The sequence below is a fragment of the Aedes albopictus genome, chromosome 3 (genome assembly GCF_035046485.1).
Source record: "Aedes albopictus strain Foshan chromosome 3, AalbF5, whole genome shotgun sequence".
Taxonomy (NCBI): domain Eukaryota; kingdom Metazoa; phylum Arthropoda; class Insecta; order Diptera; family Culicidae; genus Aedes; species Aedes albopictus.
Window position 1 is genome coordinate 218,631,185 of NC_085138.1, and position 27,934 is coordinate 218,659,118.

Here is a 27,934-nt window from a genome sequence, read left to right on the forward strand (position 1 = left end):
GATTTTAGTTTCAAATACTTCTTCACTTTGAATCTATAACATTATTGCTTTAAAATCAACAATTTTGTGATTTCAAAGTCTATATATTTTAGAAACAAATATCCATCGACTTAGATTCAAAAACAAAGATTTTTTTTAATTCAACAAACCCCGCGACCTTGAAATGAAGTCTCTTCAAATTTGGTTATAATATGTATTATTTTTCTGCGTTTGTCATTCTATCCGCGAAAATTAAAATAAAGTCAGGTAAAAAAAAAACTCAGTTCAAATTTCGAAAAACCGCGTAAAAAAAGTCTCACCATTTCTCGGCGAATCATGCAAAAATAAGACAACGATTTTTTTTGTATGGAGTTTTCATTTACGCGGCCGCGTAAATCAAAACCGCGTAAAAAAGACCTGACTGTAGTGGTTTCTGCTTTTAGTGGTGTTGTGTGTACGTACACGTTGCACACGTACACTACCTGAGTTATTTGTTGAAAATAGTAAACAAGAATCAGCGGTTCCCGGCAAAATCAAATGGGCATATTTTCAATCAGTAGATTTGCATTAGTGTTCGTGACGCCGCGCTACGAAACCACTATTGTTTTGTTTATTTAACCATCAAAACAAAGAAATCGAAGCGCAATAAAATCACGTTACTCAGAAAATTGAGCTTTTTTCGATAAGGCTATAGATACGAGCAATATTTTTTTCACTAAACAACCCAATAGGACAGATCGGTGAAGTACTAGATTTGTAGTAATGAGCTGAATTTTAGTATGGTGAGAAGGTCAATTCTCCGTTTATGCAGTGAAATGGTGCAAAATGCGTGGATATTATGATTCCTTGCCTAATTTGATGCTGTTTGAGCAAAACTTTGGAAAACAGTGTTGTTGTTTTCTCCATTTCTTGCAACATAAACAACATAGTTATCCAAAGTTTTGCTCAAACAGCATCAAATTAGGCAAGGAATCATAATACCCACGCTTTTTGCACCATTTCATTGCAGAAACGGAGAATTGACCTTCTCACCATACTAAAATTCAGCTCATTACTACAATTCTAGTACTACACCGAACGTGCCCCATTGAAACGGCTTCCAATAGATGATAGGATGGTGAAAATTCGCCTTGACGGAGGCTCTCTGAGAGAATTGCGCTGTGCGTGAAAACAATTTTTTTAACATGGGAAAGGATAGGAGCTGCATTTTCAAATGCTTCTAATTCTTTATAGAAGCAAAACGTTCTTAATGTTATTGAATGAGATTTTGATGCGCTATATTATAGACATAACATTGTGATTTAAAAACTTTTTGTCTAAAACCAGTTATAATGTAGCTAATTGAAAGTATATTGCAAAACATTAACACTTTTTTCAATCTGAGGTCCCTAAAATATTTTAGAAGCATTTGAAAATGCAGCTCCTATCCTTTCCCATGTTAAAAAAAATGTTTTCACGCACAGCGCAATTCTCTCAGAGAGCCTCCGTCAAGGCGAATACCGAACAAATAAATATGGTAATATAACAATACACCGGAAAAAAATTCTACTCAGTGGCTGAGTTGGTCTTTACTCAGAAATCGAACAAACCTTTGTTGGCAATGGGTTGTTCCACTTTTAGCTGAAACTTAGTAAGAAAATATTGGATTTTTCGATTTCTGAGTAAGACCATTTGAGTAGATTTTTTTTCAAATTATAAATCGTAAAAAATCTCACCATACATGTATGGAACACCACAATATTTCCATCAAGTTATAGAACATGTCGACTGAAAGAGTATCGAATTATAGAGAGATAACTGTATTTTTTTTTGTGAAAATTGTAGGCTGGTATATAGATCACGTGTTTTTCAATATGATAATTTCATATTACCCAACAGGTGGTAACGTAACTTTTGACTGGTTACAAAGTAACGAGTTTGTTTTGCCTTCTGCCTGCGTTGTACTCTTGGCTGACGACACAACTTTGTTCTAGTTTATAAGATCATGCGAGTTCAATGAAACTAAGCACGAGTCCCGCACATGGGAATATATTTGCATATGATTGGTGCATTTTTAATGGTATCCGATTTAGATAGACGTAAGTAAATAAAATCAACATACTGTTGCTAACGCAGTGTAAATTGTTTATCCGTCGCAATTTCTTTGGTACAATCATTGGGCTTTTATATTCTAGTGGTTATTTAAATTTAGTTTGATGAGATGAAATGGATACTTAATGAATAAAAACTGGTCAATATTGTAGATAAATTCTCAGGGGATTGAGAAGCTTTATTTCTTCTTCTTTTTCTTCTTCTTGGTACGAAGTCTGTGTCTTTGTGTTTTATAAGATCTTCCATAGTTATTAATAGGAAGCAATCAGTGAAGTACTAGATTGAAAGTAGTGAGCTGGATTTTTGTATGGTGAGATGATCAGTTCTCCGTTTTTGCAATGAAATGGTGCAAACAGCGTGGGTATTACGATTCCTTGCCTAATTTAATGCTGTTTGAGAAAAAGTTTGGGTAACTGTGTTGTTGAAGTTGCAAGAAATAAATAATACAACAACACAGTTACCCAAACTTTTGCTCAAACAGCATTAAATTAGGCAAGAAATCATATAACCCAAGCTGTTTGCACCATTTTATTGCAGAAACGGAGAACTGATCATCTCACCATACAAAAATCCAGCTCACTACTTTCAATCTAGTACTTCACTGATTGCTTCCTATTGAGAGCTTCCTCTCCCAATGATAATTTTACTAGGACAGATTGGTGTAGTACTAGATTTGTAGTAATGAGCTGAATTTTTGTATGGCGAGAAGGTCAATTCTCCGTTTCTGCAATAAAATGGTGCAAAAAGCGTGGGTATTATGATTCCTTGCCTAATTTGATGCTGTTTGAGCAAAACTTTGGGCAACAGTATTGTTGTTTGCTTCATTTCTTGCAACATAAACAACATAGTTATCCAAAGTTTTGCTCAAACGGCATAAAATTAGGCAAGGAATTATAATACCCACGCTTTTTGCACCATTTCATTGCAGAAACGGAGAACTGACCTTCTCACCATACTAAAACTCAGCTCATTACTACAAATCTAGTACTACACCGAACGTGCCCCCTTGTGTATATCGTGTGGCAGGCACCGAAGCAGGCACGCAGATACTCTCTGCTCAAGAAAGTCAATTTTCTTTTACGAAAAGGTTCTGAAACAACCAGGAATGGAACCCGTCACCCTCAACATGGTCATGATGAATACCCGTGCGCCGATGCGGTCTATATGCTGATATTATTCAAATTGAACGCCAGAAATGACTAAATGCCAAAGGCTATTTTGACGGTCAATTACCTTTCTTTTTGGCTCACGAGAAGGATTAGTTTATTTTCATAGGGAAACTTTTCCAAATGAAAACATTTGACGAAAATTTGCCATCTGCTGCTGCATGAGAGAGAAGGGTGATGAACGTCAGATAGCCTTATGATAAATGACCGAGAATCGTTTAGCCGCAAAGACAAATGCATGAATCCCTAGAAAGAACAACCCATGATAAAAGAAGGTACAATTGCCTAAATATGCATTCGAGCATTTGTCGGAGACCCAAGTCATCTATCTCAGTGGTACCCAACCCAAACTGCGGTCCGCGGGCCGCATGCGGCTCCTGAATGCGGCCCGCAGAGTACTTGGAAAAAAGTTATTAATTGTTCAAAATGATGGTAAATTATTATTATAAGGGAACGTCCATAAATTACGTCACGCTTTTAGGGGGGAGGGGGGCATGGTTCAGTAAAGTGTGACAAGCCATACAAAAATTTCAAAGGTCTTATACAAAAAGTGTGACATAGGGGGGAGGGGGGTTGAAGATGGGCAATTTTTGCGTGATGTAATTTATGGACGCTCCCTAATGCTCAATCTAATGCAAATAGTTATCTTTCATTTATACATTTAGTACCGTCGTTGGGGTGAGAATGGGTCAAAAAAGGATACTCAAAGATTGTTTATTAACAAATGCAATTGAAGTCGGAATAACTTTTTATTTGGTATGTATACTCTTCTATGTGGTAATGATAGTTTAGCAAGAAAGTATCACATTATATGAGTTGCTTACTAAACTACAAATGATTGAAAATTGACCCAATATCACCCCTTAGAGGGGGTGAGAAAGGGTCAAAGTATTCGAACTCGCCTATCTAAGAATATAAATTAATTTTATTGATATTATCTAGTAAACCTACTTGAAATATAATGTAACCATGACGAATAAAAACTTATGTAATTTTAAAAGATGATTAATCCACCTAAAAGGGCTAATACAACCGAAAGAATGGTTGAAATTTGATAAAATAACGTTTGTATGTTGGATCGCCATTTTTAGCCACCATAATCATCCTCATTTAAAGTTTCAAATTTTTTGAGAGGAGGAGGAGATTACAATGAGAAAGTGGCGCATCAAAAAAATCATTTAAAAAACATGATATTTTTAGTATAAAAAACATGATATTTTTAGTATACTGTATAAGAAATGTTTAACCAAACCCTCCGCTATAAACTCTTATGTACATGATGATTGGCCTCGATATTTAAACGGATTTTTTAATAAATTTTGTATGAGCCCTAGCACAACGGTAGACTTATTCTTTTTTCTTTAGTACTTTTATGTATTTTATGAATGATCCATATACGGCACTCTTAATTCATAAAGTTTAAGTTAAATACTCAATAAGCAATCTAGTATGCCGCAATTCGACGTTCGTTCGCTTTCCGACATTGTACTATGTTACCGGTTTTATAGCCCGGTATTTCCTTGATCCCACTAAATGATCTTAGGTACTAAACATATGAACAAACTCGCTTAACACTTCTTCGACAAATTTTCAAAAAAAGTACGGTAAACATGGCACCACTCTAACGTCAAATGGGGACTGGATAACAAGTTGAATTTTTAGTTATGGTTATGTGCACTCGATAACTTACTTGACCCAATCTCACCCCCATTCTTAATATTTAGACATACGGTCGAAAACATTGAATTTTTATATATTGTGAATTTACTTCGAAGATGAATTCCAAGGGAATTTGCTTGAGCTGTTTGGGAATCGCCGTTCAATTCAAGGGGTGTTTCCATGCGTTCTTGTAAAATTATGGACTTCCAAGTTAATGTGCGTAATTGATCATTGAAGCCGACTTTTTCGCTACTCACCGCTCCAAAACAAAAGCGCCACCGTATATGGACGGTAACACAGTGACAGCAGTCGAGTTACGTCAAACACACAAGGCTACGGTGGCGCTATCTGTTCATTTCATAGCGGCCGTTTTAGCTATTTTAGTGATCCATTATCGTCAAAATAATGCTACGTCATTTATGAACGACCCCTTAGCTTTCAACTGATTTTTACCGAACTTAGCTAAAAAATCCAGAAAAAAAAATATTAAGTAAATTAACTCTTGATTTCATCGACCAAAACTTTGGGGTCACTATCGTAAAACATGGAAAAATGATTTGTTGATATCTTTGTCATGTTTCCTTTAATTTTAATTCTTCTTGGGTTATTTGAAACATAACAAATGGTACTTACTGTATAGACATTGAACACATATTTATTAAAATTTACGTACTAAAACTTAACGTAAATTGCCTCATTTTTTGAAATATTATAAAATGTGTTAACTTTGCATAACATATATATGTTTAAAATATTTTTATATATAAAAATAGTTGAATACATTAAATTAAAGACATCAAACATAAATTTTATTAATTATCTTTGAAATGAGCCAAAAAGAATTAAAATTGAATCATTTTTCCATGTTTTACAACAGTGACAAACTTTTGGTCGATGACATCAAGAGCTAATTTACTTAATAACTTTTTTCCTAGATTTTTCATCCAGGTTCGGCAAAAAGCAGTTGAAAGCTAATAGAAAATAGGTAATGCTACCGCTCTCATCTTAAAATTTGGTCGATCCAATTTCCAGAGACATTGCCGTAAGTATATATTCATTTTTTAGAAAAATTACCAACTTTGGGTGAGTTTACATAGGGAAATGGAACCATCTCGGCAGGGGTCCTATTTTGGGCACTTTTCTTCTATAACTCAGCCAGTTCTGAACCAATCGACACAATTTTTGAAACGCGATGAGATATGTATAGCATCAAGCCGTGTACGAAATTTCAAGTCAATTGGTTTGGAATTGACCCAAAATAACGGCCGCTGCCTAAGTGGTTCGCTACCCTACTAATATTTTTGTAAAAGTTTCACCTAAATGATGTTCAAAGTTTCTTATTATCTTTTGTATTATCTTTTATCTTTAGTATTATCTTTTGAATGATGCCTCCGCGAAATGGCGGAGATATGAGCCTAAAAAATTACATGTTTTGAGGGGGTGACCCCAAATTTTTGATCGGAAGTGTATACAGTGAGGATTCGCTCGTTGGGTCACGACTGCGCCCCGATTAGCGATTCGTGTTCGTTCGTTGGGGCATCTGACAACTGATTAAAATGCTGTAGACACACGCAAGTGACGAAAAATACGTTACGAAACACTCACATACTTGCACAAACGTTCTGTATATATGAGCTACGATGCGACGGCTGTCAGACGTCACTCATTTTGACATCGATTTTGACATTGACAGTGCTTTTTTGTTGGGTTTTGCCCCAACTAGTGAACATTCAACTATCGAGACAGCCCATCTAACGAGCCGCCAACGAACGAATCGGGACTGTATATGATAATTTTTATCCTGTGGCCCTCGGCACAGACGCAATATCTCAATTTGGTCTGCGCTAGGCATCAACCTGAGCACCACTCTCTAAAATAAAAACTCTCATTTTTGGTTAACACCCATGCCGCACAGGGACTGTGTTGGAAACACACATTTTTTAAAATTTCTCGTACGATCACATTTTTGCAAAATATCAATATTTTTCGGGATTTGAAGGTGGTTTATAAACCCAGTGTGGTTGCCATGTCGAAATGATTGCAAAATACATGCTCATGTGAGCGTACGAGCAATTTTTAAAAAATGTGTGTTTCCAACACAGTCATGTGTGGATGTTTACTAAAAATGTGCAGGCCGAACACATTTTTGAGCGTAGCCGTTTTTGCGTGCACTGATCTAGCTTGTCTTTGCTTTCATAGTGGTTGAGTTACATAGAACATGAAAGGTAAAATAGTATCTAATGTTCAAACTGCATACAGGTATGTGATATACAACATAAATATTACATTAGTTGGTATGTAATGTATTCATAACAACCAATTGCTTCCAAATCCAAAGGACGCGCCATTGATTTTGATTGACTGATGGCACCTATTACAATAAAGCATGAAATGGAATAGACCAAAGAAGTTATGCGTGTTTGCGAATCACGATCGAAAATTTTAGCACGGCTTCGGTGACATGTCTCACATTATTGATCGAAGTCACGTAGCGAACACTTTCGAACAGATGAATGATGCAACATTAGATGCGTATGCTAATATCGTGTAACGAAATTCGTATTCAACCACCGGCATTTTAGCATTGACCCTCATAATTCTGCAGCATTGTACGTGATTCACAAAATAAGCACTTATAAAAAATGCACTAGATAGGGTCTTGTACCATTTGGGCAGGTGCACTTATTTTGGGCACTTGTTGCTATGTCCAAGTCAATTTCAATTGATTTGAAATTTTGTATAGGGTTAGATACTGTACGTATCTCACTATGTGCTAAAAATTACGTTATCTATCTATACATATAAATAAAAATGGAATGGTGTTTGTATGTCACGAATAGGCTCGAAAACGGTCCAACGAATCTACACCATTCTTTCAGTGGTTCATTTGTGCAGGGCTCCGACGTGTTCGTACGAAAAAAAAATTGGAAAAATCGACCGGGAACGCATCGAAAACGAGAAAGTTTGAAATTCCGTTTGGCGGGACATTTTTCCACAGAGCTGCATGTCAAAAAACACAGTAGGCAGGCAGTACGACGTTTGCCGGGACAGCTAGGTATAAAATCTCGCGTTTAGTATCATACAGGCGCATCTAGTCGGCGTCGGTGGTGTAGTGGTAAGCGTGGTAGCCTCTCACCTCAGTCGGTCGGGGTTCAATTCCCGTCGACGCCGATGGGATTTTCCGAGACATAAAATCCGTGATCACGCCTTCCCTCGGATAGGAAGTAAAGCCGTAGGTCCCGGCCCATGTGTTGATGGGTTCAATATGTAGGGTCCTCAGGTGTGGTGGCTGTCTCCCTGGGGCGTCGGAATTTAAGGCTTAGCTCCTAGACCCAGCCGACGTAAAACACAACTGGCGCCGAACGGTGCTAGTTGGCCAGAAAGGCGCATCTACAATGATCAATTTCTCTTCATCGATTTTCTCTTCGGATTATCCCGGAAAATACGGCCGGTGATGATCTGTCGGTGTGTTTCGGTGAAGGACGACTAGGACTAGCATCCTAAACAACAAAAACAACCGAACATGATTTGCCGGCGAAGTTATTAACCAAAGAGCAAATCGATGAAGAAAAATCAATCATTGTAGATTTGCCCGCATGATAAATACTAATTGACTCATGCCCAAATTACGGGGAGGGGGGTTGAAAAGGTCGATTTTTGCGTGACATAATTTGTGTATTATCCCTAGCGGCAAGTGCCTAAAATAGGTACACCTGCCCAAATGGTACAATACTCTGCCGTAATCCAGTGCACAGTGGGAAAAATCGACCCCAAAAAACGGATCTTCTAACGCCGCTGGTTTCGGTACGTGAAGTTGAGCATTTCTGACGTAAAAAATACGAGAAATCGATTGGCGCTAAATTCATTCACCGCACGGCACGGGGAGTGGTCCGTTTTGCCCCATTTCGCCCTTTCTTCATACAAAAAGAGAATCAAAATGTACTTTCAAACAACAAGCGCGATTTTAGATCGTTGAAATTGCTGCAGGTGTAATTAGAGGTTCATAGCAATCAAAAAAATACATGAAAGATCCTTTCAAATGCTTATTTTACCCCATATGCCCCAACAACGGCTGGAAATTCACACTTTTACCTAATTATGAACGGATTTTTAATGTTACTGATTTGAAGATGATTTTTTCGGCAAAAACAAAAAACGCTAAATCTATTATTGCCAGAATCATCTTCGGAAGTTGTCCATTTTGCCCCATTTTGCACTGTTTTCATAGAAAAAGGAGATTTAAAACGTATTTATAAGAAACAGATACTGCGAAGGACTGTTAAAATTAGTTTTTGGTGCAATTGGCAGCTAACTGTAATCATACTCGTATATGAAAGTTTTTTTTTCTCTATTTTACCCTACATGCCCCAAAAACTGCTGGATGATATTATTTTTTGTTGTTGTTTTGTAACGTCACCCTACATCATGGTTGCAACATGAAGTCATTTTTAATACACACAAATACGGTTTATCGATTAGCTTTAGAATCATTCACGGGAGGGTACAAACAGCTGTCCATTTTACCCCTAATTTGCCCTGATTTTTTGTCGTCTCATGAATAAATTGATTTATCGTGTTTGCTTATGTCCGAATTAATCGACTTCTGGTACTGAAACCAATGTAATCAAAAGGCAATTAAAATATATGACTTTTGTCTAATTCTTGCTTTAGGTGGGGAATTGAGGGTATAATAAGCATCAATCTTAATCTTAATATGTGTCAAATTTGCTCAAAACTGATTAAATGTAGCATCTTTAATATATAAATATGTTTTGGTACTTTAGGACGGCCTATTTAATCAGTTTTGCTCATATTTGACACATTTTCTAAAATGCTTATTATACCCTTAATTCCCCATGAGAAGCTAAAATTATAGAAAAGTCATATATATGACTGTATTTTTGATTACATCGGTTTCAGCACCAATGAAAAAAGGGAATTTAATTTAATAATTAAATTAATTTATTTATTAGCTTATAATTCATAACTTAAAAAGCAGGGCAAATTGGGGTAAAATGGACAGCTGTTTGTACTCTCCCGTGAATGATTCTAAAGCTAATCGATAAACCGCATTCGTATATATCAAAAATAATCCCATTCATGTTTTGCAACCAGTGACATTGCAAAACCATACAAAATTTGTTATTATCCAGCAGGTTTTGGGACATGTAGGGTAAAATAGAAAAAAAATCATATACGCGCATGATTACTGTTAGCTGCCAATTGCACCTAAAACTAAAGTTAACGTTCCTGTTTCTGTCTGTTTCTGTTTCTTAAAAATACATTTTAAATCTCTTTTTTGTATGAAAATAGGACAAAATGGGGCAAATTGGACAATCCCGAAGATGATTCTGGTGATAATAGATTTAGCGCTTTTTTTTATGCCAAAAAATCATCTTCAAATCAGTAACATTAAAAATTCGTTCGTAACTAGGTAAAAGTATGAATTTCCAGCAGGCCATAGGCGCTAACTTAGGGGGGGGGCAAGCATGGTCCCCCCCAATATTTGACGATTTTTACTGACTTTTCGATTTTCCCATACAAAAAATCACAAAAACCAGGCTTTGCCCCCCAATAATTTGACCAAGTTGGCGCGTCTGGTTAGGGCACATGGGGCAAAATAAGCATTTGAAAGGATCTTTCATGTATTTTTATGATTGCTATGAACCTCTAATTACACCTTCACCTATTTTCAACGAACTACAGTCGTGCTTGTTGTTTGAAAATTCATTTTGATTCTCTTTTTGTATGAAAAAAGGGCAAAATGGACCACTACCCGTGCCGTGCGGTGAATGAATTTAGCACCAATCGATTTCTCGTATTTTTTTTACGTCAGAAATGGTCAACTTCACGTACCGAAACCAGCGCCGTTAAAAGATCCGTTTTTTTTTGGTCGATTTTTCCCACTGTGCAGTGTAGCAATTAGGCTTGTCCGCACTGAACGCATGAAAATTCTGCTCTTTGGTTTTAGGGAAGGTTAATTTATACCGCATTTAGTTCACTACTGGACTGCGCACTGAGTCTTCATAAGTGCGAATACGTAAATAAAACTGTGCGATTGCATCAAATCAAATTAATGTCTTCGGCGCACTATTTATTCGATGTATGCTGAATAAGTGCTCTGAAGACACCAAGTTGATTGGATGCAATCGCGCACTTTTATTTGCGTTTTCGCACTCGTGAAAGCTAGTGAGACAGTCCAGTGGTGAACTAAATGCGCTATATTACGTAAGAGAGGGATACTTAATAAAACTGCGATTTTGCATTGAATCCTGTCGGTGTCTTCTGCGCACTTATGCATTACAAGTGGCTGGATAAGTGCGCTGAAGATACTGAAATGATTCGATGCAAAATCAATATTTTTTCGTGATCCCGCACACCCCCTCCCCCTCTCTCCTAAATGTTGGTCGTAATCTTTGAACGTTCCCTTACACCATCAAGCACAATATAAATTAGAAATCTTTTCATCTCATCAGATAAGAAGGATGTTGAAATATTATATTTTCAACGATTTCTTCACCCTGGCTTAAGCGTTACACCAGGTTTAATTACATGGGTAAGCCTGGCTTACCGGCTAAGTCGAGGTGAAGAAATCGACCCTTAATTTAATATACCAAGGCTGGCAAAATAACTCGCCGAGAATCCAACGACTGTGAGCTATGCAAAAATCTCGGTAAAAGTTCAAACTGTCGACTAGTCTGCAAACTTGACGGATCAGCTGAATACTCATTTCATGAATGAACATTTGGCAGGAGTTCGCATCGAAGCTCGTGAGTGTTAATAATGCATCAATATCAACACTGTGTTCGTTTTAGAGATGGGTAACTCACTCGCGAATCGACTCAACGAATCGATTCACGAAACCGAGTGAGTGAGCCATGACTCTTTTCAAAAGACTCACGATTCGCTGATGTTCATTACGATTGCGAAAAGAGTTAGTATGACTACGCACTTCATGATGATTCGACGCAGAACATTGCAATCTTTGACAATTAATTTTGTTTCCATACTACTATATTATATGACCGGCTCGCACCAGCGATTCGATTCTTCGGAGAAATTAACGAAAACCTGCGAATCCTGTATTTCACTACGTTATGCTCAGACGTTTGTGCAAATCGTTAATATACATACCATGCAAGTGAATTTTGTACGAAAAGAAGTTGGCTCACATCGAAAATTGACATTTTCTTCAAATCCCGGAAATGAGTTACTGAATCGATCAAAAGAGTCGACTCTTTTTTGAGAGTGAATCGGTAGCGATTCACTCTCAAAATTGAATCAGTTTTTCGTTTATTTTAAACTATACATTTTCGAAAATTTCGGTATACATTATTACCAAAATTCATTCATTTATTATTACATCAAATTCAAGATAAAACTGAATCAACAATATTTCGATATTTGCATCCATTTAGACTCGGCCCAAATTATTATCACAGTCGAATTTCGCACACGACTTCGCAGCGGCTAGCGTACACAAGTTTGGTTGAGTTCATGACAGGGGCGTCGGATGTTTAACAGGTAAACAAAATAAGTTTGATTAGTGTGAAATGTCGATGGAAAATGATGATTCAGTGGAATCTCAAATTATCTATCACAGTAGTTTAAACATTAATGAGAAACCCAATATTTCTCTGTAATACACAGTTCGTGGCTGCCGTTCTCCATCCTCGGTCATGCCCGATGCTCTCCAAGTCACACTCTACCTGATCCGCCCATTGTACCATCTGTGCTCCACGCCTTCTTGTGTCAACCGGATCTGTCGCGAACACCAACTTTGCAGGGTTATTGTCCGACATTCTTGCAACATGCCCTGCCCATCGTATCCTTCCGGCTTTGGCCACCTTCTGGATGCCGTAAAGTGCAGCGAGCTCGTGATTCATTCTTCTCCACCACACACGTGCTCCTGCACACCGCCGAGTGCTTGCAGGTCCTCCTCGATCATGGTTCATGTCTCGTGTCCGTAGGGGATCACCAGTCTTATTAGCGTTTTGTACAAGGTGTACTTGGTGCGTGGATAAATCTTTTTAGGCTGTGGTCTTCCGGATGCGCCTTCGAATTTCACGACTCATGTTGTTGTCAGCCATCAGTAAGGATCCGAGGTAGACGAATTTCTCCACAACCTTGAAGGTATCCCCGTCTATCTTAAAATTACTACCCAAACGGATCCGGTCGAGTTCGGTTCCGCCTACCAGCATATACTTCGTTTTTGGAGCATTCACCACCAGTCCTTTGCTGCTTCGCGTTTCAGGCGGATGTACAACTCTGCCACCGTTCCAAATGTTTTGGCGATAATGTCCATGACGTCCGCAAAGCACACAAATTGACCGGATTTTGTGAAAATCGTTCCCCAGCTGTTGAGCCCGGCTCGTCACATCACACCTTCCAGAGCGTTCTGCACTCCTCGTCGATTCCGTTCCACATACCAGATGGTGCTCTCGGCTGCGTCGTTGATGGCTGCTTTCACTGTACTCCAGCAGTCCTCTAGAGGGGCCTCATCTAGCTCGCCCTCGTCTGGCAACGCGACCTCGTGATTCTGCGCGTATGCTAAGGCGACATCCGGTTGGTCGCCGGTACCGTACATTGTTAATGACGGAGACTTTTGGTCGCAGGTCGACTTTAGGTCCTGACGTCGATAATGTCCGACAGTGCCGTCCGTGAATCAGAACGTGGTCGATTTCGGTACTCATTATGTTATTTATTTCTAGTCCTTTTCCTGTCAGATCGGTGTAACACGCTAAATATAATTCACACAAAAGGCAATTTACACGTAAAGAAATAAACGGTAATTAATATTATTGGGTACCGGACTGGACACACAAAATTCAATGGTTTTCTTTGGTACATCGAGGTATTGAAATTTATGGTGGTGATCTCCAGATGTAACGGAGTGTGGGCTGTGAACTTTTATTACTTATGCCTTATTCAGTATTTATTACTTAATTATTTTTTTTCCCTTTTCAGTGAATCTTACCACCTAGTACCAGCCAAGAGCTGAAAATCTTTTAAATAAAGACAAATCAATCAAATCAACCATTCCTGGCGCACTAATCAATATTTGTTTAGCAATTCATCGTATACATCACCATATTAATACATATACATGCGAACATGTTTAAACAATATCGTTATCTGGAAGCGTTTGGTACGGAGGGTCCACGCTTCCATCTTTTCCCTTTTCCCTTTTCCTGATTTCAAGGTGTTGAATGTTTTCAAATATTTACTATGTTGAAATCTTTTTATACATTGAAATCTTCTCTGCGGTACATGCTGCGCAGTTGGCATGGCCGTTAGACAAGAAAAATGATAGACTTGAAAAATCTTCATTTTCCAGGATGCATTCTAGTAATGGCTGCGTTAGTGTGAGATTAGATTAGATTAGTGTGGGCCACCCTAATGTACAACTTGTGTTGTAAACGTTTTCATTTGTTGTATAAATAACTACACACTATATAGGTATATTAAAAATTATACTTACTTTTTCATGTTTTTCTTTAGGTACTGTTTCCTCTAATCTTTAGCGACATGGTCGGAAAAGTGGACGTAGTGGCCAATGTCGAAGGAGGTGGTTTCTCGGGCCAAGCAGGTGCCATCCGATGGGGCATTGCAATGGGACTGCGTAGCTTTGTCGACACCGACACCATCGATAAGATGAGAATGGGTAAAATATTACGTCACCTATTTTTTTTTCTGATGATGTTGGTTTAAATAATTGTTTTTGTTTGCAGCTGGTCTACTGCAACGTGACTACCGCAGAAGGGAACGTAAGAAGCCTGGGCAAGCAGGAGCCCGTAGAAAGTACACATGGAAGAAGCGTTAACATTTTTTTAATTACGATAAAAGTTATTGAACACATTTGTTTCAATATAAAGTAGATCGCACTATACTAGCTTATTTTATTGCAAATGATCACATTTCTTGTAATGGTTTCAGGCCAAGAATTTGCATTCCATGTTGAAGTATTCTGCGAGCCGTGTTGAATAGTTTTAGTCTTTGGATTTTTTTCGCTTTTGATGGTTCATTTTTCACGTTCATCGTTTGTATGCATCGGTTGGTGGCATTACTGGAAAATAAATGACAATTAAAATCCGTGACAATGCGTCATTTCATTGAACATTGTTATATCTATAACGCACCACAAACCAAACAGATAGTTTACGAGAATGCACGCCTCTTGCTTATCGGCTGCCTCCGCTAGTACGCCGTCATAGTTTGCAATTTCGCAAATCAGATGCAGAGCTTCCGGTTCCGGTAGCGATTCGGGACGGCACGTTTCGCCATCCGAGCATTCACCGGCATTTTGCACCAAACTCCACAGTCGACAATGGGTATACTGCAGCTTGATGCCACAGTCGCCGTCGGTCTGCAGTGCCTTGTCCCAGCTGAAGTCATAGTCTCGCATCCGGCGTTGTTTTAAATCGTTTACAACCACCGCCGTCGTACCGAGGATGGCAGTGACGTTTGGATTGTTGGTCACGTCAACTTTAGTCGCTGTGGAAATATGGAATGAATAGAATTTGGAACTGTTTCTGTCTGTCTGTCTAGCTAAAAATCCTGTACTATGTCTGACCCTTATGAATTCTAAAACTACTGTACCGATTGCTCAATGGTTTATTTTCCCATTTTCAAGCTTTTAATTATTAGCTCGTAAGATTGAGGAAATTGAGGAAAGTTCGGCAAAGTTGATGGGAACGATCAGCGCCATCTTTTGACAGTTTTCGACAGAGTTTTCGGATCAATCCCCCTAAAAGTGAGACACAAATTTTTAATTGTTGAGATAGAGGGTTGACGTCTTCAGCAAAGTTGTAGCATTTTTGATTCCAAACAAATTTGCTGATGACGTCAATGTTATGATTTTCACACCAATGGAGATAGAGTATAGACACTATAGATTCCATAGACTCGCGGAGACATGGTTGAGCAATATAATTTTAGTGTGTTTTACCGTCAATTTAGAGTGTACCGAGCGAATATGACGTCGCGCAATCCATTGTCGCTATGGGGCTGTCCTGAGAGAGAGGAGACAGCTGGCTTCGGTTGCGTGCTACTTAATGTCAAGGAGGACCTGTCACAAACTGTCACCGCGAACCCAACTGAAAATCGCACATTGATGGTGTAAGGTGGTCAAATTTCCAAATTTTCTTTTTAAAATACGGCTCCGTTCTTTGTAATTAAAAAAGATAAAATAATGATGGTCAGTTTTCCCAAACCAGCGCAACGAATCCATTAATTGTTCATGGTTTGTAGCAGCGAACTCAATATGAAAATCATTTTTGACCATTTTTATATTTTCAAACCATTGTGCGGCACCCAAAGTTGTACAAACAAGTAAGAAGAAGAAATGTAAACATCGTGGCTGTCAGTGAGCTGTCTCCTCTCTCTCAGGGGCTGTCCATTAATTACGTAAGGGTTTTCGGGGGGAGGGGGGGTTTGAGAAATCTTACGCGCCATACAAAAATATTTGGGTTCTCATACAAAAAATCTTACAAGGGGGGTGGGGGTGTCGAAAAATCGTGAAAATCCCCTTACGTAATAAATGGACAGCCCCTATTGAAATCGTTACGTCATGCTCGTTTGGCTACACGAACTGACAGTTCGTTTGGCTACAGTTGTCTTCGTCTCCGCGAGTCTATGGAATCTATAGTGTCTATAAGATAGAGGCGTATTTGAAATTTAACCCCAAAAACACGTTTTTTAAGCAAAACATACATTTGTTGAATTTTTAGATCTACAAAGTTGTAATACGCTATTACAAGTTTTATTTTCGTGTTGAATGTGCTATTTTAACTTGTAAATAATCCCCTAGTATTAATGCACATTTATAGGGCTCTGGCAGAATAGAGGCCCGCAATCCTATTTCGATTGCCAACATTCAGGCCATTTCGGGCCGTGATTAAGTACTAGAGATGTAAACCTTTCCCTGACACAGACTTCAAGTTATAGAACTCTAGTGATGAAACCAGAATCGGGATGCCCCCTTAGGATTAGAAATTCCTAGACACAACTCAAGCTATGAAAGCAACTAATGCTGGGAACGAAAGGCAACCGCCAGAGAAAATACGATTACAATACGCTATTACAAGTTTTATTTTCGTGTTAAATGTGCTATTTTAACTTGTAAATAATCCCCTAGTATTAATGCACATTTATAGGGCTCTGGCAGAATAGAGGCCCGCAATCCTATTTCGATTGCCAACATTCAGGCCATTTCGGGCCGTGATTAAGTACTAGAGATGTAAACCTTTCCCTGACACAGACTTCAAGTTATAGAACTCTAGTGATGAAACCAGAATCGGAATTCCCCCTTAGGATTAGAAATTCCTAGACACAACTCAAGCTATGAAAGCAACTAATGCTGCGAACGAAAGGCAACCGCCAGAGAAAATACGATTACAGGATTGACTGATGGACCAACAACATTAATGAAACCTCGTCATCCTGTCATCGGAAATTGTTATCTACTAGGGTAACAGGGCAAAACTAAACAGATTAAATTGCTGCGTAAGCCATGACTTTCTGCTTGTTTGAATAGATCGACATTCCAAGCTAAAAATATCACAGATGGCTCTTTTTTGTGTGGTAGTAAAATCAAATGTTCTCGGTGAAGAAACTGTTACGGAACATGACATATACACAAATCGTTGCATTTTCAAACCATTCTTGATTTCTATTCACTAAATTTTCACAAAACTATCCCGTTTTCTATCAATCAACGTTTTTCGTGATTTTTCCATACGATTTGACAGTTCTTGACTACCATGCTTCCGTGAGCTTGAGGTTAAAATTTGAGAAATTTTAAATACAAGTGATGGTGTCGCCACCGGGCTGTCAGCGCTGGAAACTAGATGCTATAAAAGTTCTTGTATGCAATTTTTACTGCTGGCGCCAACTGGAAGCATTCAATTGAAAAGTAAACAGCTTTTACCCTATTGTTTCATGATTTTACAAATGAAATAACCAAAGATTGCCTTGGTTATCGCGACGTTTAATCAGTTTACGCTGTTAAGTGAATTCCCTAATTAGGTAAATTAAAACGTGAAATTTTATTGAAATACAGGTCGGATTCGATTATCCGGGGATTCAACTAACCGGGGGCCCGATTATCCGGGGCTCGATTATCCGGCAAAAATGGCTCGATTATCCGGGGGAAAGTTTGTTTTTGCTTTGTTTACACATTTTTAGGTTACAATATGTTAAAAAATGTTATTAACATCAAATACAACACCTGTAAATAGAATTTGGCCTATTTGAAAATTGTTTTTATTTTTTCACATTTTTCAGCTAAAATTCCATTTTTAAAAACATGGTTATAATAATACCAGACGTTGAGTTAAGGCGCTACAACGTCATGCATGTTAGCTTCTATGTTTAACGAACAGGTTTTGATTAAAGAAATCAACAATCAAAGAAAAGAAGCATGGCTCGATTATCCGGGGTGAAATAATTTTGGAGTCACCCGGATAATCGAGTCCGACCTGTAATTATTCCTAAACTCAACCCCAGCACCACAGAGAAACAGACGTAACACTTAGAACAAATTTCATTCCAATATATCGTCACAAAAACGTAATCGCCCAATGCTAAATGTACTGTGTTTGGCCGGGCCGCCACTAGATGGCGGTAGTGAGCAAACGTCAAACAGGAGCAAAAACGATACCAGCGACGCGAGTGGTCAATCGACCTACTAGTGAATATTAGAATCAACCGTTAAAAAGGTGATCGATGGGAAGTGATGGAAGTGTGACGTCAGTTTCTCTATGCTAGTACTGCAATGCGATTGATGCATCGATGTCGCTTATTATTATACGAATCAAAATAAAATCTACTTTCGCGACTACGGGTAAAAGCAGTCAGAGATACGCGCGAGACAGTCGCCTAAGAAAACAGACCTGTTTCCAAATTTTCCATCATAGCGCTCTTTGATAATTCTTGAAAAAATGTCGCCACATGGCCGGATCATACGATGACTGCTGCGACTGCACGTGGCATTTGCACTGCGATTAAATTTTGTCCATCGTTGAAGGCCTTGGAAAGTAGTCGCCATAATTGTGTTTTTCTTGCAACGCACAATATTTTGGTTAGGCATTAAGGGCGGACGGGACGGTCGGGGAAATATCCGCCATTGCTCTGTTGCTACTAAGATGGTAATCTCAGATTCTACTTCAAATTTTGCAACAAAAACCTATCACTATGTATGCTCACTTGCAGTGCATATGCTGATTGTTTTTCAGCATCTTCAGTGCGATAGAACTCAAGATTACCATCTTCAAAATCGCGAGGCAAATTGTTAGAAAGAGAGGCAAGATAGGAAAAATAACACGGCGTCCCGTTTCACCTTAAACTGCGATCGTGTGACGAGTCATGTAATATGTATGGGGATATATGATACGAGGGGCGAGGAGGTAAAAATCGACCAAAAAATGCTGCGTCACTTATGGACGAACCCTTAAATATATTTGACACTAATTGGGCCTGTCTGCGGAGAAATCCGGTTTCCAAATTCGATGTACCCTCAGTGTACCAGTAGCCGCTCGTGTTCCAATAGCCGCTCACGAACGGAGAAAACAAGGTTCCCTGTAAAAATACAATCTTTTTTCCGCGGATATTTCAAATATGCGTGCCGAATTATATACGGATGAAGACAATGGTATATGCCAATAAACATCATTTTCATGGCGGTGAGCGGCTATTGGATCACGAGCGGCTACTGGTACACTGACGGTGGTAATATAAATTGTTACTTACTTTGCTTGCTGATCTGCTTATGCCTCATAAGTGTTTCAGCTTCATCCAGGATATCCGTGAGAAATATCGCATTGCCTTTTCTGGTGCTCATGCCGTGTACTCGTCCGAACTTAACATGAACTATGTCGGAAGCGTAGGGCAGGGACAACTGTTGCGCTATCGATTGGAGTGCGACGAAGTGATCACTCTGGGCGTTATCCACCACGTATATGGCCTTATCGAATGTGAAGCGCCGATGTCGATCAATCAGTGCCGCAATGTCACGCGTCAGATACAGCGTGGATCCATCGCTTTTTACTATCGGAATTTTACGAGCGCCAACCTGAAAATGAATGGTGGTGGTAGTTACAGGATGGCCACATAAAATTAACCTTCACATACCCGCCCCCCAACATCTCATTTTGAAAATGCTGGCATTTCCTCAATTTTTATCCGATTTTTTGAAGTCGCCCTTAATCGATCATAAATTGGTGCTAGTTTATCACACTCAAGTGGTCATGTAATATCCGGAACCATTCCGGAGATATTCCGGATTGTACTGAGGTCAGGGGGTGGGGGAGGGTTCTGTTTTGTCAAATGGCTAAAAGTGATTATTTCGTGCGTTATTGTGTTTGAGAGGCTCCCGCGGAACCTATTTCAGGTGTTCCGGAGCAGCCATATCAGTTGCTACATACTTCAGTCAACTTTTTTTGTCCCATTCTCTTGAAATCATGAAGTTACGTATACGTCGCACGGCATGTTTGATTGCAAACCAGGAATGTCCCCGATGTCAACCCCGTGGAACCTATGCTAGATGTTCCGGGGTGCCCATATTAGTTGATACAGACTTCAGGATATCGTTTCTGACTAAGTTCGAAATCATGAAGTTTGATATGTCGCACGACATGTTTTGGATGAAAACCAGAAGTGTCCCCAATGAGGCTCCCGCGGAACCTGCCACGGTGATCCGGATGGGTCAACTTATTCAAATCTGATTATCGCAGTTGTGTTTTATTGTTCGCAAAGAAAATTCAGCTGAAAATCGATGGTTCAAACACAATAACACACGAAATAATCATTTTTAGCCATTTCGGCACCCTCCCTGACCCCAGTACAATCCGGAATATCTCCGGAATGGTTCCGGATATTGCATGGCCACTTGGGTGTAATAAACTTGCACTAATTTATGATCGATTGAGGGCGACTTCAAAAAAGTTGGATGAAAATTGACGAAATGCCAGCAATTTCAAAATGAGATGTTAGGGGTCGGGTACGTGAAGGTTAAAATCGAAATTTCCGCAATTTCTCGACTTTTTCTCGCATTGATTCTGCATTTTTCCGACCGTTTAGACCGCACAGATCCATGTTGCACACACTCACATAACAGTGTCATTCGAGTTTTCATTACTTTTGTAACCACAGACAAAACAGACGTAACACTCTTCAAAACGGCTTGGCACATGCATTTAACGATCAATTCAATTTTCATTTGATTTCCGCGATCCTTCCACCAGAGGCGCTAGAGTTCGATCGCGTTGACGTTTGCAAGTGTACAAGTTGCTGAATTATGCAAACGAAAATTACAGGTGATTTGTGCAGTAGTGTGCGTGTTAGCAAATGCCAATTCGAAAACCATCATACCCGACAGAGTCTCGCGCGGTTATACCAACAGGTGACAGTGTGCTCATGAAAAAGACACCGGTCAAAAGATTTTGATGAATTTCCTTTAAGAGTTTCGTCTGTTTATCTGTGATCGAACTCTAGCGCCTCTGGAGGAAGGATCGCGGAAATCAAATGAAATTTGAATTGATCGTTAAATGCATGTGCCAAGCCGTTTTGAACAGTGTTACGTCTGTTTGTCTGTGGTTTTATATAACTCAAAATGTAAGTTTTTCAGAGAATCAGCAAAAATTAAAAATAATTGTTTTATTTTCAAAAAGAATGCTGTAATTTATTATTAATTTGATGTAGATAATGCAAAACAAAAAGCCCTAAATTGAAAAAAATAACACAGCGTAACAAAAAATAACTTTGTCTATCTCAAGAGCAAACTTATGTGTCTCCGAATAATTTTGGGCCGCTGAATCCGAATCCAGGCTCAGATTTGCTCTAACACGTCACAATTTTGAGCTATACCTCAATTTATAGGGCAAAATATGCGATTTTGGGCTTTTTTGACTGCAAGCCATTAAGCAAGGATTTTTTTTTTAAGCAATCAAAAGGTTAATTGGTCAATTAACATCTAAATTAACGACTCATGCAAAATATTTCGTTTTACCAAATCGAATTTGATAGTTTTAAGCGATTTATGTTAGGTACGATATTTCCCATACATGTCATCCTCCAAAAGTTGCATGCAAGTTTTCATACTAACATAAAATGGTTAAATCTATCACACTTAATTAGGTAAAACGAAATATTTTGCATGAGTCGTTAATTTAGATGTTAATTGACCAATTAACCTTTTGATTGCTTAAAAAAATATTTCCAAGCTTAATGGCTTGCAGTCAAAAAAGCCTAAAATCGCATATTTTGCCCTATAAACTGAGGTATAGCTCAAAATTGTGACGTGTTGGAGCAAATCTGAGCCTGGATTCGGATTCAGCGGCCCAAAATCCGTCAAAGACACATAAGTTTGCTCTTGAGACAAAAAAATGTTGCGCTGTGTAATTCAAGATAATGAATATACATGTAAAACAATATGTTTTAACTTCAAAGTTTCTGAAAAATGAACATAAAGATTTAAAAAAATGATGCCTCTGTTCATAAGGATGTTTTCCGTACACAGGCCCAACTAAAAAGTCACCCAACTATATACCAATCAAATATGCACCATCATGTTCAAAGTCGTCAACCAACTGAATCATCACCACAACTATGGTCATTCAATGCTGCTACCCATCAATACCCGACACCTTATGCTCATCTACTTCAACGAATGGGATTTAGAAGTGAAATAGGAAGAAGGCGCTTTCAGTAAGTAGGGCCTGATTTGTTCAACAGTTTACCCAATGATGTGAAAAATGTTGCTTCAATTTTAATGTTCAAACGAAAACTAAGATGGCATACACCTCAGAGCGCTAAGTGAGAAGATAAAAAATACACATTACACACAGCCTGCATGATGAGAAAGAGTGCGTGTAAAGAATTATCTTCTGCGTGGTCCGACTGCACGCGCTCGGCATCGTTGTCGCATCGCGCACTGCGGTGAGCGCAGGAAAGCAAGAGAAAGTACAGTCCAACACACCGCTCACATCACAGCGCTGCGCTACTCTGTAATGCCGAGAGCCTACAATAGGGTGGCCCACAGTTATATGAAAAACAAAATTTTCGAAAAATGCCAAGTCTTACCTCCTAAATCAGTTGTTTCAGACTCCCAGAAGCTACGTTCAAAATTTGAGCAAAATCGGTTGAGCCTAAGAGCACCTTTAACGGTGCGCTTCTATACCCCATTTGGCAGCCCTCCATCATTGCAGCAAACTTTACCGGTCGCTGGTGGATGCGCTCGCAAAATAGTAGCGCTATGGGTGGGTGACCAAATATAGTAGCGGGACAGTTGCACTGCTAAAAATTATATGGGAATATGACAGCCCTCCCGATACGAATCAAGGTGACTGATTTGGTTGCTACCGGTGTGGAAAAGGGTGGTTAAGTCAAAATTGTAGCGCTGCGCGGGTTGCTCGAATAGTAGCCGCCGTTAATGTTGCTCTAAGGGGGCGCTCAAAACGCTTGAAGTTTGTATGGGAAAACTTGGCCAGATGTATGCAGAAATTTTCAGTTTTCGAATTTTGTCGCTAGATGGCGCTGTAACCGTTCAATAAATAAACCCTCTTCTATTATTGTAGGTGACTATATGCCAAAGAACTTTGTCGAAACCGCGAAGTGATTCGACGGCTGTGAAAAAAGTTATACCCTAGGCAAAGTATTGAGATTTCATTATTGATATTATTCCTTTACATGTATTGGAAAAACGACAATAAAGTTTATCCTCACTTTACCTAAGGTATAACTTTTTTCACAGACGTTGGATCACTTTGCGGTCTTCGACAAAGTTGTTTGGCATATAGTCCCCTACAAAAATACCAAAGGGTTTGATTATTGAACGCTTACAGCGCAACCTAGCGGCAAAATTCGAAAACTGAAAATTTCGGGCCAAGTTTTCCCATACAAACTTCAAGCGTTTTGAGCGTCCCCTTAGGCTCAACCGATTTTGCTCAAATTTTGAACGTAGCTTCTGGAAGTCCAAAACAACTGATTTAGGAGGTAAGACTTGGCATTTTTCGAAATTTTTGTTTTTCATATAAGTGTGGCCACCTTAGCCTACAACTTGCAGCTCAGTCAGCGCAGATGTGTAGCACATTCCTAGAAATGAGCAAAGCTCACGCAGAAGAAGTTTGAGCTCTGCGACGTCTCGCACAGCTGGTGTGGCAACTTACACATTCGCACTCTCACGCAAAGTTTTGCGGCTGAGCGATGTGTGTTTGTTGCCGGTTCACATTCGTAGCAAAAGAGAACGGCGCTCATTTTATTGAAGATGTGTACGCAGAGCTGTTTATCAGTGTATCTATGCCATCTCTGGGGGGGGGGGGGGCATATAGCCGAAGCGGTAAACGCACGGGTATTCAGCATGACCATGCTGAGGGTGACGGGTTCGATTCCCGGTCGGTCCAGGATCTTTTCGTAAAGAAAATTTCCTTGACTTCCTTGGGCATAGAGTATCTTCGTGCCTGCCCCACGATATACGCATGCAAAATGGTCATTGGCAGAGGAAGCTCTCAGTTAATAACTGTGGAAGTGCTCATAGAACACTAAGCTGAGAAGCAGGCTTTGCCCCAATGAGGACGCTACGCCAAGAAGAGAGAGCGAGAGAGAGAGAGAGAGATAAGGCGTAGGGACTCGACGGTTGCGGTAATCAATACAATCCTTGGACACGATCTCACAACCAACTATCACCAGAGAACTTGCTGCTTCTTGCGGCAAGGATTTGACCAAAAACTTCCTGTTTATCTACAGCGAGGCCAACAAGAAAGAGCTCGATCGTTTGTGGTCCCTTGACACTCCAATTCAATGAGGAAAAACGTTCTCGTCGCTGGAGCCATGAAAGCGCTATGGGTGGGTGACCAAATATAGTAGCGGGACAGTTGCACTGCTAAAAATTATATGGGAATATGACAGCCCTCCCGATACGAATCAAGGTGACTGATTTGGTTGCTACCGGTGTGGAAAAGGGTGGTTAAGTCAAAATTGTAGCGCTGCGCGGGTTGCTCGAATAGTAGCCGCCGTTAATGTTGCTCTAAGGGGGCGCTCAAAACGCTTGAAGTTTGTATGGGAAAACTTGGCCAGATGTATGCAGAAATTTTCAGTTTTCGAATTTTGTCGCTAGATGGCGCTGTAACCGTTCAATAAATAAACCCTCTTCTATTATTGTAGGTGACTATATGCCAAAGAACTTTGTCGAAACCGCGAAGTGATTCGACGGCTGTGAAAAAAGTTATACCCTAGGCAAAGTATTGAGATTTCATTATTGATATTATTCCTTTACATGTATTGGAAAAACGACAATAAAGTTTATCCTCACTTTACCTAAGGTATAACTTTTTTCACAGACGTTGGATCACTTTGCGGTCTTCGACAAAGTTGTTTGGCATATAGTCCCCTACAAAAATACCAAAGGGTTTGATTATTGAACGCTTACAGCGCAACCTAGCGGCAAAATTCGAAAACTGAAAATTTCGGGCCAAGTTTTCCCATACAAACTTCAAGCGTTTTGAGCGTCCCCTTAGGCTCAACCGATTTTGCTCAAATTTTGAACGTAGCTTCTGGAAGTCCAAAACAACTGATTTAGGAGGTAAGACTTGGCATTTTTCGAAATTTTTGTTTTTCATATAAGTGTGGCCACCTTAGCCTACAACTTGCAGCTCAGTCAGCGCAGATGTGTAGCACATTCCTAGAAATGAGCAAAGCTCACGCAGAAGAAGTTTGAGCTCTGCGACGTCTCGCACAGCTGGTGTGGCAACTTACACATTCGCACTCTCACGCAAAGTTTTGCGGCTGAGCGATGTGTGTTTGTTGCCGGTTCACATTCGTAGCAAAAGAGAACGGCGCTCATTTTATTGAAGATGTGTACGCAGAGCTGTTTATCAGTGTATCTATGCCATCTCTGGGGGGGGGGGGGGCATATAGCCGAAGCGGTAAACGCACGGGTATTCAGCATGACCATGCTGAGGGTGACGGGTTCGATTCCCGGTCGGTCCAGGATCTTTTCGTAAAGAAAATTTCCTTGACTTCCTTGGGCATAGAGTATCTTCGTGCCTGCCCCACGATATACGCATGCAAAATGGTCATTGGCAGAGGAAGCTCTCAGTTAATAACTGTGGAAGTGCTCATAGAACACTAAGCTGAGAAGCAGGCTTTGCCCCAATGAGGACGCTACGCCAAGAAGAGAGAGCGAGAGAGAGAGAGAGAGATAAGGCGTAGGGACTCGACGGTTGCGGTAATCAATACAATCCTTGGACACGATCTCACAACCAACTATCACCAGAGAACTTGCTGCTTCTTGCGGCAAGGATTTGACCAAAAACTTCCTGTTTATCTACAGCGAGGCCAACAAGAAAGAGCTCGATCGTTTGTGGTCCCTTGACACTCCAATTCAATGAGGAAAAACGTTCTCGTCGCTGGAGCCATGAAATGGAATCAACTTCCGTTGGCGACAAGACAATCAAATACAATAGCACAGTTTAAATTAGCACAAAGAGTTTCAAATTAGGCAGTAGTTTAATACCTGTTAATTGGTTTTATTTGTTAACTATTAGTCAATCCAATCCAATGCAATTTTTCTCAGAAAGCTTCCTTGACCTGACAAGAGGTTTTTCCACCAGGTTTACGTGTAACTAATAAATTATTATTACTATTTATTAAAGAGATTTTAACTTGGGTCATTCGCCTCAACTAATAAATACAAAAAAAAAAAATACAAATACTATTTAAAAGAAGAGGATTTTTATAACATCAATGTGTGAAAAAAAAATACCAAATCATGTACGTCCATATTGAAAAGCACAAAACCGATCAATTTTGTAGGAAACCTGCAATTCAAAGTTTAAATATTTTTTAAGTCTTAATGATTATCTAAAGTTTTCAAAGGAAACGGGATTTTTTCCTTTTCAATTTCTTTTTTTTTACAGATGGGATTAATATGCGAGTGAGATCAAAATCAAATTTTGCGCAATGTTTCGACATTAGAGATAATCAAATCTCCTTACCTCAACAATCCTTCTGCCATCGTCCTGCTGTATCAGTAAGCTTTTCTCTTGCAAAAGCGATACCACATGAGCGATGTCATTGATACCATACTGCGACTCCCAGTGGTACTGATCGAACGTTATGCCTAATCGATCATACACCCTTTGGAGCTCATCTACCGTGTAGGAACGATAGTCAGCCCAATCATCCAGATCCTGTAGTTTGCCTTGTTCCATGTCAGAGAATATGCTCCTTGCTTTTGTCTGCAGCACTTCATCATTTGCAGCTTGCTTGTACGCGTGCACATAAGCTTCGTATAACACTTGGATGGGATTTTTACGTATATCCTCTCGAGATAACCGCTTCAAATCAACACCCATCTTGAGGAATCCGAATTGCGTCCCCCAATCACCGAGATAGTTCAGTTTGACCACATCGTGCCCCAAGTGGTCGTAGATGTTAGCCAAGAAGTTCCCAATGATGGCCGACCGTAGGTGACCCGCATGGAACGGTTTGGCAATGTTCGGCGAACTGAACTCAATCAACGTCTTGGGAGTATCAGCCAGCACTCGTTTCTTCGTTGAAATGTCGTCCAAAACTGTTTGAATGAAGTGGTTCCGGCACAAATGCAAAACCATCTGTCTCCGCTTTCCTTCGCCATGCAAATGAACATCCTTAATGCGATACTTGTCGGCGCTTGCTTCAGCAGAGATGGAATCGAGAAGCTCTTTCTCATCAGCAATAATGTTATTTAACGGTAGATGCACCACCGGATCCAATGCTCCTTTTGGGACGTGGTATGATAACCGCGTGACGTTCAGCTTGCGACCAACAATCTGTGCAAACTAGACCGCAATCTTTAGAAATGATTATTTTGGTTAATGAAACAACTTACCTTATTTGAAACTAATTTTCTGTAATGTATAGTCATTTCTCGAAAATAATGGCACTTGTAACAGGAAATAACATAGATTTTATTATTAAATTTTAAATATCCTCGCCTGTCTGCACACTGCTTGTTGTTGTTTATTTACAATTCGGTGATGTTTATTTGCGATCGTGTTGTGAAC

The 27,934-nt window shown here is 39.5% G+C and overlaps 2 protein-coding genes across 2 annotated transcripts; one reads left to right on the top strand and one right to left on the bottom strand.

Moving 5' to 3' along the window:
- Nucleotides 1-14,114: 14,114 nt before the first annotated feature.
- On the top strand, nucleotides 14,115-14,784 carry LOC134291314 (small ribosomal subunit protein uS9m-like). The gene is made up of 2 exons (XM_062858907.1): nucleotides 14,115-14,559; nucleotides 14,627-14,784. The coding sequence occupies exons 1-2, from the start codon at nucleotides 14,424-14,426 to the stop codon at nucleotides 14,716-14,718; spliced, it is 228 nt and encodes a 75-aa protein (XP_062714891.1). The 5' UTR covers nucleotides 14,115-14,423; the 3' UTR covers nucleotides 14,719-14,784.
- Nucleotides 14,709-27,918, bottom strand: LOC109406267 (probable arginine--tRNA ligase, mitochondrial). The gene is made up of 5 exons (XM_019679346.3): nucleotides 27,760-27,918; nucleotides 26,885-27,709; nucleotides 19,644-19,965; nucleotides 15,035-15,389; nucleotides 14,709-14,961 (listed from the first exon to the last, which is right to left on the bottom strand). Exons 1-5 carry the CDS (start codon nucleotides 27,793-27,795, stop codon nucleotides 14,808-14,810), a joined length of 1,692 nt encoding a protein of 563 aa, XP_019534891.2. The 5' UTR covers nucleotides 27,796-27,918; the 3' UTR covers nucleotides 14,709-14,807.
- Between the last annotated feature and the right edge of the window lie 16 nt (nucleotides 27,919-27,934).